Source organism: Pezoporus flaviventris, unplaced genomic scaffold (genome assembly GCF_033815535.1).
Source record: "Pezoporus flaviventris isolate CSIRO_AGI_PZ_B2104156 unplaced genomic scaffold, CSIRO_AGI_Pfla_v1 ptg000130l, whole genome shotgun sequence".
In the NCBI taxonomy this organism is placed as follows: Eukaryota; Metazoa; Chordata; class Aves; order Psittaciformes; family Psittacidae; genus Pezoporus; species Pezoporus flaviventris.
Window position 1 is genome coordinate 2367776 of NW_026892678.1, and position 14311 is coordinate 2382086.

At 35.2% G+C, this 14311-nt stretch overlaps 1 protein-coding gene across 4 annotated transcripts in view; it reads left to right on the top strand.

Annotated features, from left to right (window-relative positions):
- Positions 1-14311, top strand: part of MAN2A1 (mannosidase alpha class 2A member 1) — a 119838-nt gene that overhangs the window by 40726 nt on the left and 64801 nt on the right. For all 4 annotated transcript variants that reach the window (XM_061478702.1, XM_061478703.1, XM_061478704.1 and 1 more), the window contains 3 exons: positions 2859-3044; positions 4411-4525; positions 7501-7568. In XM_061478702.1, the coding sequence (XP_061334686.1) occupies positions 2859-3044; positions 4411-4525; positions 7501-7568 (369 nt within the window). The remainder of the gene's footprint in view (positions 1-2858; positions 3045-4410; positions 4526-7500; positions 7569-14311) is intronic.

The window sequence follows — 14311 nt, forward strand, 5'->3', positions numbered from 1 at the left end:
AGAGAATGAAACATGAAAATGAGGTAAATATGTATGTGTGTATATTCTTTACCAAGAATAAATGCTTTTAAGTTCCAGCAGTATTGAGAGTAAGAAGTTCTTCATGGCTACTTAATAGCCAGGAAACACTCTTCAACCTCAGGACCTGCTATGATGGCTGGTCATTTAAGTAAAAAGAGTTGGTTGGTTGGATTTCTCCTGCTTTTAAAAAAGTTTTGGGGTTGTACATTAAAGAAAGTGCAAGAAAGCTTAAGGATTTTGTAGTAGAGATTAACATTATTGCTGACATAATAGATTTTTAATCTTAAGTGAGAGTTGGATGAATTGTAGTTTGAAGGGTGATGAACTCGATGACCAGAAGTTTGCTTAATGTAATAATTAAAGATGCAAAGAACAACAGCATATTTGGGGACAAGGTAGGAATGCATTTTGTGATTTCATTTTTTGCCAGTATATCAGGGAAAAGTATTGTAAATCAGCCAAAAAAAATGGTTGAAATAATTCATAAGTAGGACAAAAGCTACAGTGGCTGCAGTGATACTTCTGACTCTGCAGCTGGATAGAAAAGACCGTATCTTTAGAGTTAAGAAACTCTTGGTGGAAAAAAAAAAATTAATTCAGGTTGGATATAAAGTAGACCTAAAGGTAACCTAATGTAGGCTTTGAGCAATTATTGAAGGAAATTTCAGCCTATTTGCAGTGTCCTATTCAGTAGAAATACAGTAACAAATTAAAGTGATAACTACTTGAGGTATTCTGCAACAATTTGAAACAGAGGTGGAAAACAAACCAAGGCTATATACAGGTTTTATGGAAAGATACTGGAGAGAGAAAAATGCTTAGTTAGGGTTGAAGTGCTTCCTAACAAAATGTTTTTCTTTTTGGTTTCACAGCTGAGGATCTTTCATTGACCAGTGAATCGTTACAATGTTTAGAATAATATTGTAACTTGAAAAGAAAATTCTGCATCTAAGAGACTGATTTACTTACATGGATCTGTAAAACAGAATCAGTTATTTTTCTGAGTCAAAGAGTTCTAAGTGTTCCTTATAGACAAAGTGGGTTTAAAGTGAAGCAGTGTGAACTCAAAGTGTATTTACTATACAGCTTTGTTTTTATGTTATTTCTTTTGGGTTTAAGGTTTAAGGATTTTACATTGTTTGTAGATAATGGACTTCCTTTTTTTTTTTTTTTTTTTGAAAAGAGGTATTGACGTGGGTTGTAGGAGAAAAATCTAACCAGTAGTCTGGGGACTGAAATTTCTTGTTCTCTTTATAGCTGCAGTTAGGCTAGTGTTTTGCTGCTAGGTCAAATTTTTTAAAAAAGGTGTAACACTCTCAGGCTTTATTCACTAGATCAGTCTGATGCTTTTAACTGCAATATACTTGTTTTCCTTTCAAGTTCAGCTGTAATAGAACAAAGTGGGAGGAATGTGCTAAGAATTACACTAGGCCATGTCAAAGTCACAGCCATTAAGTACACTAGTAATAAAAAGAAGGAATTGCAACTTTTAACACCTTGATTTTTCTGTGTAGCTTCTGAGCAGTTATCTTACCTGTAAGAGCAAAATCTCATCCTATTCCTCAAATATTGGCAGTTTGAAAATGAATTGAGCAATTAATATGTGCAGTGAAATGTACATATGAAATGAATATGTACAGTGTACCATTTAGTTTGACATATGCCATTTACAGTTTTTATGTAATTATCACCTGTGTGATTGAAAAAGAAACTCAACTGAATCCAAAGGAGCTTCTCATGTTAACAGCTAATATAAATGCACAATCTGAAAACCGAAGTCAAGTATGGTTATAAAATTTGTTCCTGTACCTAGTTTTAAATTTGAACATGTGAGCCTCTGACAACATGGTGTAAAAGTTAATGTGTTTTGCTTTTTTTTTATATACATGCTTAGATGTTCATTTTATAATCGTTTCAAGAACATATGGTAATTTGCTTTCTTAGCTTTTTATAACATTAACTTATGTCTTCCTGGTTTCTTTGTATGCTTGAGAAACCTTCATTAAATTAATGAATCTGAGATTTTTTGGACTTACAAAAACTGAACTGTGATGTTTTAGAAAAATGAGATAAAAAAATTAACAGATGGTTTCCTAAAATTTCTACAAGTATCTTTGTTATTTAGATAGTCAAAATTCCTGGCAATTTTAACTGTTTTTTATTTATAAAATAAATTTGGATTGTCATAAAGCAAATGATAACCTAATGGTAATATTTTGGTGGTAGGCTTTTGCATAAGTAGTGGGAGAGGCTCTGCAATCCGTTTGGTCTACAGGTTTTTGAATCCTGTGTTCTCACTGTTCAGGTGAAGGTATAGTGAGAAGGTGTATGAACTGCCTAAGTCTTTAGGAGAATTTAGTTTGCTTAAAGTACAGATGGCAGAATACATATTATATAGAGTGTATAGATTAATATATTTCTTTAAAAGAATTATTTTTTTTTAAGTTGCTTTTTGAAATGGAAGTTGTCTCATGTAAGGCAGTCTATTGTTAATGTATCATTTTAAGGTCAGATCTATACACCTCACACATTTGTGAAAATTATATGTTACTCTGAAATATCATTTTTATTTTAAACCTGTATTTTTCATCACTGAAGCCTTGAAAGAAGCTTACAAGGTATAAAGCCAGTTGATGATGAAGCGTAGCAGTGATTTTAAACTGTTTGAAGCTAGAAACAGGCAAAAAAGTACATGATTAATGTTTAAAGAACTTTTGGAACTCGGCATGAGAAAATACCTAACAAACAAAAATCAGTTTATTATTCAGATAAAATGCATGTTGTTTTTTTTGCTTTTTAAATCTATATAAATATTTGATTCTTCTCTGCAATTCCAGGGCAGCTGAAATCCTCTACTCCTTGGCTTTGGTACAGTACAGTAAATATGAGAAAATGAGTGTATTTCCTTCAGTGGATAACTATAAATTGCTGACAGAAGCTAGGAGGAACCTTGGACTCTTTCAGCATCATGATGCTATTACAGGAACATCTAAAGATTGGGTAGTTGTGGATTATGGCACTAGGTAATTTATCATACATATGTAAAATTGAATCTTAACTTCCCTTTCTTTTATAAAAATAGCAGTATTTATTCCAGAAATGCAGTTTTGCTATAGCTAGCAACATGCTCAGTAATGCAAGTGCTGCTGTACAAAAGAAATTGATGTGATTACCTGTGTTCTTTGATCATGAAATATTTTTAATCCTCTGAATCAAAAATTTGATGTTCAAAAAAATTTCTGAGGTTTCAAAAGAAGCTAGGTAGACACAATACCAAGAGTTCTTTAATAACAGGACTATTATTTTATGCAGTAGCTGTTATATATTAGAACATTTTATATCTGCCTTGGCTAAGGCAATGATGAGAAGACAAGCTAATTTAAGTATATATTCCTTGGAAAATCCTACACTGATACCTAACTTCCTTCAGTGTGGGAAATCCTTTTCGTGGTGCTGATCTTCTACTTAATTTGTCTGTTGTTCATTGCTGTTATATCTGGTGGGTAGTTGTTTTCTGAGCATTGACAAATTATTGTGCTAGCTACTTTGTGGAATATCTTTGAAAACCAACATACATAAGTATGTATATATATGTGTGTACATAGATATATGCTTTAATTATGTGTTCAGAAAATTGGTACATATTGGGAAGTTAAGTACTAGTAAATTTGACTAATTGAGGTAGGTAATGGTGGATGGTTGATGGTAGAGCTTCTCCATTAGATACCTCTAAAATACTCTTTCTTGATTTAAACTACGGTATTCATTACAAGTATTTTTAAATTCCATAATTTTTTTAATATGGCTACATATAACCAAGGTATAAACATGTGCAATGCACTTGGTTATGAGAGAGTAAAATAAAGGCTCTATCACTTTACAAATAAAATGACACATCTCTGTATTTAAGAATTTGTAAACCTTATGTTGGTTGAAGCAATGGAAATAATGATAAATCTAATTTTTTATGTTTCTGATTGTTATTCTAAACTTGCTTAAAGGCAGTCCTTGTGCAGTGTTCCAGGTTTTTTTTTTCCCCTGGAACTATAGATACTGGAAATCAAACGTATAAACCACAAACTTTTGTAAGATTGGCATTTTGAAAAAGTACTTGGTATTTGAGAATATTCATTTTTTAGTGTAAAAGAGGGGTGGAGATGCACCTCATTTTTGGTATGCAAGGTAGGAATACAATGAAATTCAGAATATTTGTGTATTCTGCAATCTGGTTACCCACTGCAACTAGCTGTGCTTTATTTTATGCTATAATGACTTAAAATATTTTTCTGTAACTCAGTACTTTTGAGTTCACTAATCTTTTTAAACTTTGATGTTACCACATTAAATAAAAACAACCAAAAACTAACTAAGACTTTAAAATATTAACAGGCTTTTCCATTCAATAATGAACTTGAAGAAAGTGATAACTGACTCTGCTCATATTCTTATCCTAAAGGATAAAAGTGCTTATAATTATGACACATCAACTCCGTTCCTGAAGATGGTGAGCTATTTTTCTTATTTCCTCCAAACATGAAATGTGAACTATGTCTTTTCAGTACAGTTTGAATGGCCAAGGAAAAGTTAGAATAAAATTTGCTGCTAATACCTGCTCAGAAATCTGCTACTAATGAGTTTCATACTAATTGAAGTTATTGAAGGAAACTTCAGCAGTTAATACTGAAAACCCCCTGGACATCTAAATTGAATGGGGTTATTTTGTTCCACTTTGTGAATCACATACTAAACCCAGGTGTTCTGATTTTTTTGTTGGCATAGATTTGTTGGTGACTTCTGTGGCATGAATATGATAAGTGAATAGATAATAGCATCCTGTAATTTGACTTTACTTATTGCTTACAAATGGAGGATGAGGAAAATTTCTATCCTGACCATAAGCCTATGATGAATTTGCAAGACGAGGTCTAGACAAGACCTTGTGTTTTTTTATCTTAGCTGAAATCATTTAAAGGAGAAATGTACCAATGGTAGTTGGCAACAGATGCTTCCGTAACAGTTTGAGACCCATTTTACAGTGAAGAGCACCTTGAAGAAACACACTTGCTAATATTGTTTCCTTTCAAAATTCTTAGTTTTTTCACAATAGCTCCCTGTTGAGTTAGCTAAGTAGTCTTGGGAATCCTACTGAACTCCATACACCTGGAATAGAGAGAAAATGAGATACTTTCTTTGTGCATAAACATGGAAGTATCAAGGCAGGTTTTTTTATATGATTATCTCAGACTTCTGACATAACTTGCATGACATTTATTCTGCTGGCTTAAATATGCCAGATATGTTAAACCTTGAATTACTATTCCAGTCATGTATATTAAAAAAAAAGTCATGTATATTAAAAGTCATGTATATTAGAAAAAACAGGCAAAAACCCTACAAACAAAACCCTCACCCCCCCCCCCCCAAAAACTCAGAACAGCACAACCCCTTTTCACCCCCCCCCCCCATTTTTCAGAGGTTTTATGTCCTTGATCCTAATGTACACACGTATGTGCTGCATAAATGTGCCTATGGGTGTGTGCTATATGGGTGTGCCATGAGTATGTAATTTTTATCCTGGCTGGATAAAAATGAATGTGCTAACAAAATGAATATGCACCTTCCTAAAGTAAGAATATTTTGAAGTTGTTCTGAATTATATAGGAAAATGTTGTGATGTTACATTTTGCTGAACTTTCATTGTTCCTGTTCTTCATGAGATTAATGCCACTGAATTATATAAGTACCAGTTGCTGGTTAAACTGTAAATTGTCTAGGAACATACTAAGTCAAACCCATTATTACCACTGTGAAAGCAGAAATAAAAAAGAAAATTCTTTTTTCAATGAATTTTTTACTTACATGAAGCAGGGAAAAAAAGGGTGATAACAAAAGTAGATTATGATTTATCTGTGTGATATACAGTGACTGCAGCATGTCATCAATCTAATATTCCCTCAGTACTTTGGTTATGACACAAAATGTTTTTTATATGTGATTTGTAGAATGCTGATAGGAGAACTTCAGGATGTTTACAAAAAACCTTTTGCAAACCATGAGCAAGTAGAAAGTTCAAAGGCACTTGTTTTGAAATATCATTGTGGTATGTTTGTGGCTGATGGAAGCTGACATCAAGAGTTGCTTGGAGATGGGCATTTGGAATGAATGCCAAGGATTTTGAGAAAGAGAAATGCAGAACACTTAAGATTGAAAATGGCTGTTGTCTTAGGGGGTGTAGAAGAAAAAAACATGTAGTCAGAAGAGTAGAGCCAGACTGTAGCAGCATTCCAGTAGATAGCAGGTAAAACCAAGAGAATATTTAATATTTCCCTTCTTCAAGCCAGAAAAAAGGAAGGTGGAAATGAGACATGATTGAAAGATTCCAGAATGAGACTGCTTGCGTTACACACAAAAGCATCATGTTTTCCTGAGCTGATAAGTGAATGCTTTGTACATCATGTATAAGTTTTACAGACTCTACATTAGTAAACAAACAAAAACTAGATTGTTTGGAAGACAGTGTACTCAAAAATAGAATAAACTTAGATATCCCTGAATGATCCAGCCAATAAGATGAGATCCAACCTATAAAAGTAAAGCTATTTAACCATTGCACCATTCCTTATTTCTTTGTGTGCAGAAAAAAATCTTTAATGTAAGTGGCAATACTTGGATTGAGAAACATGTTTTTAAGCATGTTTTTGAGTATTCTGAGGAACTGGGAGCTTTATACTTCAGTTGCAAAGTCTATGGTTGTCACCATTATATGAACCAATAAGAATATAACAGTACATTATCAGCTTGGCTGTTCTCTTATATAAAGACTAATGCAGTAGTGACAGCAATAGTCACTACCTTTTCTCACTTGAAGTGAACACTGCGTCATACTGTATTTAAGAAAAGAGAAAGGTAAGAAACTAGTGAAATGTAAGAATTCATCAGTATTATGAAACAATTCTTTAAGTAGTTAATACCCCATAAAAATTGTACACACATTATAATTCATGGTTTTGGAAAATTTTCTTCTACCGTATAAGGTAACTATGAGATCTGACAAAAAACTGAACTCTAAATCCTTGTAATGAATATATAGGAGTCTGGAGTTTCACAGAGTAACTTTATAGTAAGGGAAAGCTAATAAAAATATGAGAAGTATTTGCAAAATTTGAAGGAAGTTAGCAATTATCATGTATGCAAAATTAAAACATGGGGATGATGATTTGATACTGGTGTCAAATAAGAGACATTAATAAAAGCAGATCTTTCTCAAGGAATTGGTTAAATTAAGCCTTTTATTTTGTCAGTCTGAAGTACTTCATAAACTTTTGTGGTCGTCCTATGTTAAGTGCTAAAATAGGTCTTAATTTATGGTATGGTTTATGGTCAGGCTGTCATGGTTTTGTACATCATAAAGGTGATATAATAGACAAAGCTCATATATGTTTAAATGTATTCAAAATCAAATTCAATGTTCTCTTGTAGGATGACATTCAGTCTGGCCAAGATTCTTTGCCACACAAGACAGTTATAAAGCTGACATCGGAACCAAGGTAAAAAAAATTATATTTTACTTAGTGTCTGAGATTCTTTTAGTAGTGTGTGACTTTACTACCTAGTAGGTTTTTTATGTCACTTAATTTTAATATCACTTTTTTTTTTTTTAACTTTTTTTAACATCCCTGTATTATTCAGAATATAGATAAAATTTAAAAAAAAAGGAAAAAAAAGGTGAAAATGTAGTTTGGCATATTCTGCTAATACTATTATGTCCAGTTGAAATAGGACACGGCACTTTACAGAAGTTTGTCACCACTAATTCAGCTGCAGCAAGTAAAATGGGCTGTTTACTGTGTGCTTTTGAAGCATTGTAATGCTTAATAAATCATGCTTGAGAGCAGCAGTACAAAATTCTAACTAAAATAGTCACATGTGGCTCAATACTGTGAGCAAAGCCTTAGTTTTTGTAAGACCTAAAAATTGCAATATATAAATGCTGGATTTTCTTTAAAATTAAGGTAGCAGATAAACCAGGACTCTGTTTTCTGAACTCGAACTTTCTATTACATTAAGAGGTCTTACTTCTTTGTTCGTAGTTCGTGAGTATTCAGTTTAAACCGACATTCTATCATGTGTAGTGTCCAACCTGAAATAACTTGAAAATTCATTAAAAGTCAACTAGTCCGAATCAAGTGAGTAAGATGTATGGATATGAGAGCTGCTGTGTGTGTAAATTAAGTAATTTGAGTTGTTTTGCTTACAGACCAGAAGACTTAAGATTCATTTAAAAAGTGAATGCTATTTTTGCTGATGTTAGTATTTAATTTCTCTAGCTCTAGCTTGTGCCAAGCTAATAAAACTTACTTGCCTAATTCATGAAGGTGTCGGACTATTTAGCACAGTTAACTTCTACTGTTAAAAAATTATAAATAGATTCTTTGGAAAAATATGCAAAACTTAATCCTTGTTAGCTTTTGGGGGGAAAGCTGTCTTCAGTCCTCTAAATTTAAATGAATATAATATGTTGTGTACATTTAGTATTAATAATGCTTTTCCCTAGAGCAGTTATGCAGACCTGCATACTATTTATTTATTTATTTATTTATCTATTTATTTATTTATTTAAATAGGATTTTTTTCTCTTATTGGAGTTCTAGATTAATAGATTATGTTAAAGTTGTTCAAGGTGACTTGCTATGTATTTAAATAATGTCTTTTAACATTTTCAAAATATCCCTTCAGATTTCTCCACTGGGAGAGGATTGTATATGAATATTTGGCTGAAGGCTAGTTTTCAAGTAGACCTTCCTTGCCATTGGAGAATGGCTTTAAGTTTTTTGCTTTCCTTGCCTAAGTTAGCTGTTGAAATTTTCCCCATATGCTTTCCATCCCCTGATATGACTTTCGTTTTCATCCACTGTTCCTCTTATCTCTCTGCCTAGAATGCTAAGTAAGTTTTTTCATTTTTGGTGTTCATGCACTTCAGGCATTTGCTTGGTTTTCTCTTTCCTCTAAGTCATATATAAAGTACATACACATGTCAAGCATTTTTATTTTAAAATTATTCTAGTAGCCTTTTTCTGCTATTATCTAATCTTACTAAGACGATAACATTGGTAGATAATTGCTAATTTTAACCTGCCTGGTACTGTAAAGATTTATGGGAGATAGAATAAAGAGCAAAAAATGTGTGAGGCAGAAGGGGAAGAGAAAGATTACAAGGGAATATTGATATTGCTGCCTGAAAATATGGTGGTCTTATTTTTTGTAATGACTTACTGTTGTAAACACTTCCAAAATGATGCTTAAATGCACAGTAATTCATGTTTCCTTTGTAAAATTTTCATTTCAGTATCTGTCCAATTATTTTCTCTGATAAAAATGAGCTTACTGTTTCTAGGCTTCTAAGTTTATCTCTTCTTGTAGTCTGAATATGTCCACTAACATGATTACCATTGTGAAAAGTGGTGTGTAAGCTGAGTCAGTAACTTTGGCTTAAATCTAGTGTGTGAATGTTATAACTGTGCATCTGAACTTTTTAGTAGCCAGTAAAGATGTGAAATGTTAATTTCAGTAGAATATTAAACTCGATACATTTTTCATTAAGGATTAAAGTTCAAAGTTTTAAGTTCTAACACAGAAACTGATTTTTCATTTCAAATTTTAACGCATCAATACTGTGAAAATACTCATTCTTTCCAGAACTTTATTATTTGGTTATCATCTATTCATAATTATCTGTATTGTTCATGTCTGTAGCATGAAATCTTTAGGTTTCTTTCTGTTAATGTATTCTAATATATCATTATGTGGGATAGAAATTAAGTTAATGTAACTGACAAGGTGTTACTTTAATTGGCTGAATATTTAGCCTTTTGTAGTTTTGCATTTCCATGTTGTGATTTTGAAACAAACCAAAAAAAAAAAAACCACAATAAAACAAACAGCTATATTATCAATTGACTATTCTTGTAAAAGTTTGGTTCATATCACCTATAATTTTAGAGGAGAGCTACTGATGAGAAGCTCATAAGATAATGCCTTTTTTAGTATTTTCAGTCAATTTTCCTATTATTTCTTATTTTGCTGAGTTGATACTATCGATTTCAAATCTGACCTGCTTTTTAACAGGAAAGTAGTTGGTAGTATGCTTTTTGCTCTCTCATCCAACCTTTGTTTCTGATGTTTTTTAGTTAGGTGCTCTGCTTGTGAATATCTTGGTCAGTGTGAAAACTGAAACTAACAGCCTGTGCAGGAAAGCTAGTACAACTTGATTACATGGGGGAAAAAAAGAAAAGAAGGAAAAAGTCTTTCAGCAGTCATTGTTCTAGTGTGAAGTAGCTCCAGATTACATAGATAAGAAGTATCTTTCAAACTGCTCCTAAGTAGGTGTCGCTGTTAATATATTTGATACTGTTTCTGGCCCCCCACTTATGCACCTCTTCTCTGTAGGGCTCTGATAACATCTTTTAGTAATCTGTAGTTGAAAAAAAAGAACAAAGTGTTAATTCCAGGGAAATAGGAATTTAGAGTATTTAGTGTCTTACTCTGACTTCGAATCTAAGTGGTCTTCCAAGTCAGGCTTTGGAGTGTTAAAGTTATGGTGTCTTAAATTACATACAACCCCTTTAACTGATAATGAATTTGCATGCCTTTTTTAAAAAAAAAATGCTACTTCCATCTGAGAACCAAAGCTTTCACAAGATGATATTCAAACAGATAAGGAACTACTTTTGTTGTCTTCTGAAATTAACAGTTACTAAAGTGTGTATTGGAGACAAAGCCTGTGAGTTTGCTGTTAAGTTGAATGCTGCATCATACTTCTATGACAGATGTGTCCTTTGATATGATCATTGCTTCTTGGGAATAATCAGTCAGAGGTCATACTTCCCAAATGGCAAAAGATTTGCACCCACTGGACTTTGGGGAGAGAGGCATGGTGAAGAGGGAAGGGTGTGGGTTTGAACCTCTTGCTGTCCAGGTTAAGCTGCTGGCTATTGATAAAGGGTATGTTGATAAAGGGCATGATGAAGAGCGAAGGGTGTGGGTTTGAACCTCTTGCTGTCCAGGTTAAGCTGCTGGCTGTTGATAAAGGGTATGTTGACAGTGTGAGGGGCAAGATTTCCTAGCTATTTCTGTCGACAGTGTTCCTGGAAACAGCATTGCAGGGGAATGTGATACATGACAAAACAGCTGAATTGGCTGTCTGTACAAATTGGATTTTGTAGTAGTATTTTTTAGCATAACATGGTGAACTTAGGACCAAATGAGATCTGAGTATCAGTGAGGCTTCCTCCCCTCCCCCCCTTTTTTTTTTTTTTTTTCTGAACCTGGCTGGGCAGTTTCAGTACTGTGCTCCATTGCTCAGCCTTTACAAGCCTGATGTAAGACATAACATCTGAACTGAAGATACTGTGATATTGAAAGATTTTTAAGTATCATCGATTTAGGATTTTATTTAGTGCTAAACCAACAATACTTATAATTTACCCACAGATTACTTTTGTCATACAGGAATAGTATAATACCCTACTTACCAGGCTAATTTACTAGCTTAGCAGACGCATTTTTCAGAAGTTGAAATATTCAGGTTACCTGGGGGATTAATTCTGAGTAGGATACACAGTAATCAATGATTTCTTCAAAGATCTGTTGAAGCATTAAGCAGTTTAGGGACATCTACCTTATAAAAGAACATTTTATTTTTCCAGATAGAGGATACAGAATTATCTGTGCTGTTATCCTTACTTCAGTATCTCTGAGCAGGTTTTGGCATAAGGTTGTGATTAACAGAGTTGTGGCATAAGATATGTTCACCCTGTTAGGTCCAAAATTTGTAATCTTTTTTTGAGAAATGAAATTATGATTTAAGATATTGCATGTTGGTTACCTTCTCAAAAATTCCATTGGCAGGTATACCCACTGCTTTCGCAACACAGCACTATAGTGTAGATATTACAGCTATGTTATTAAGTTTAATGTGCAATAAAGAATAGTGAGCAAAGGTGAAAATTCTTGGCAGAGCAGTGTACGTTACTGTATTTGGTTGGAAGTTGAGAGCCAGGATAACTTGCCTAAGAAAGAAACTTTGTTAGTATGATATGCCAAAAGGGAAAGCTAATATGATGTGAAGCAGAAGAATAAAGCTTCACATCAAAGGAACTGTGCCTTTCTGATCTTAGAAAGTGGCTGGATTTGGGGTATTGTTTTAAGATTCCCATTTGGCAACTTCAAAATTGGTGGTGGTTATTTAGCTGGTTTTTTTGACCTGTGTTGCCTGTGTTGGTGCAATCAATGTAAACGATTGTTCTCTCCTTTGGTTAGAAGGGGAGGATGCTCTGAAAGCATTTGATATTTTAGTAATACGCATTTTAATTACCTTTGTGTTTCTTGATTTCTGAGGCATATGCATTTCTTGTTGTATACTGAAACAGTTTTTAAAACAGGCAGTTGAAACAAAGGTATTTTCAAGTGTCAATGAGGGGAAAAAGGCTTAAAGAAAACAAGGAACAGAGTAACATTTAAAATGAGACCAAAAATACTTGCTGCAGTTCATATGTAGTTAATAAGCATACTTTTTCCCCTGTAGAGGAAAGAAAACCAAACCCTGTCGTGGTTTAAACCCAGTCAGGTAACTTGTTCACTCACTCCCAGTGAGTGGTGCCGAGCTGACAACAATCGAGGTCCGTGTCCCCCCCCCCACCGGGGTTCTCCCCTTCCCCACTCCCGGAGGAACGGGGAGGAGGATCGAAAAAAAGTGCAACTCCCACGGGTTGAGACAAGAACAGTCCAGCAACCAGTGTACAACACAAATCACCACCACTACTATCAACTACAACAATGATAAGGGAAAATAACAAGGGAAGAGAATACGATACCACTGGCCAAGAAAACGAGTTCCACCCGGAAGCCTGTGTCCTTCCGGGTAACTCCCAGTCACCCCCCACCCCGGGCATGACGTGCTGTGGTATGGAATACCTCTTTGGCTAGCCCAGGTCAGGCGCCCCCGGTCTGTGCTTCCTCCCGGCTTCCCCTCCTCCCTGGCAGAGCATGAGCCTCACAAAGTCCTTGGTCAGGGTAAACATCACTTAACAACAACTGAAAACATCGACTTCACCAACACTGTTCTCAGGCTGGAAGTCAAAACACAGCACTGCACCAGCTAACACAAAGGAAAAAAAAAAAAACATGACTGCTACTGCTGAACCCAGGACAGTATCCACCCCTTATTCCATACCATTCACGTCATGCTCAGATCCCACATTTTCAATACACCATCGCTCTCCCATATATATACATCCATATACATACAGACCAAGAGGAAAAGATCATTTCCTTAGTGCATGGACCAATCCCTATAATGCTGCCGAGTCCATTCAGTCCATGATGTTCAAAGTTCATTCTCTGTTGGGATGATGGCTGGAGGGAAGTCAGGGCCAGTCGCTGGTGACCTGGAGACATCTAGTTGATGGGCTATAAAAGCATTACACAGCAGGCAACAGCATACAATTGAGTTCACTGGCTGTTTTCCACTAAAATCAAATCCCCTTGAGGTATACATCGGACTTCCCCATCTTCCCGCATTACCCACCAAGTATATCCAGGTCCCTGAGCAAAAGCAATCCCACGAGTGGGTTTGCCTTTACCTGAAGCAGGAATTACCCAGACTGTCTTCCCCAGCAAATTCTTCATATGCACCACGGGAACTTTGTCCCCCTCTACAATATGTAAAAGTTCTGACTGGGCTGGGCCAGCCCTGTTGGCAGATCCTCTGGTGTTGACCAACCAGGTGGCCTTTGGTAAGTGTGTATCCCAATGCTTGAAAGTTCCCCCACCCATTGCTCTCAGTGTAGTTTTTAACAGCCCATTGTACCGTTTGATTTTCCCAGAGGCTGGTGCATGGTAGGGGATGTGATATACCCACTCAATGCCATGCTCTTTGGCCCAAATATCTATAAGGTTATTCCGGAAATGAGTCCCATTGTCTGACTCAATTCTCTCTGGGGTGCCGTGTCGCCACAAAATCTGTTTCTCAAGACCCAGGATAGTGTTCCGGGAAGTGTCATGGGGCACAGCGTATGTTTCCAGCCACCCGGTGGTTGCTTCCACCATGGTAAGCACATGGCGCTTGCCTTGGCGGCTTGGTGGCAGTGTGATATAGTCAGTCTGCCAGGCCTCCCCATATTTATACTTCAACCATCGTCCTCCATACCAAAGAGGCTTTAACCGCTTGGCTTGTTTAATTGCAGCACATGTTTCACACTCATGAATAACCTGGGCAATAGTGTCCATTGTT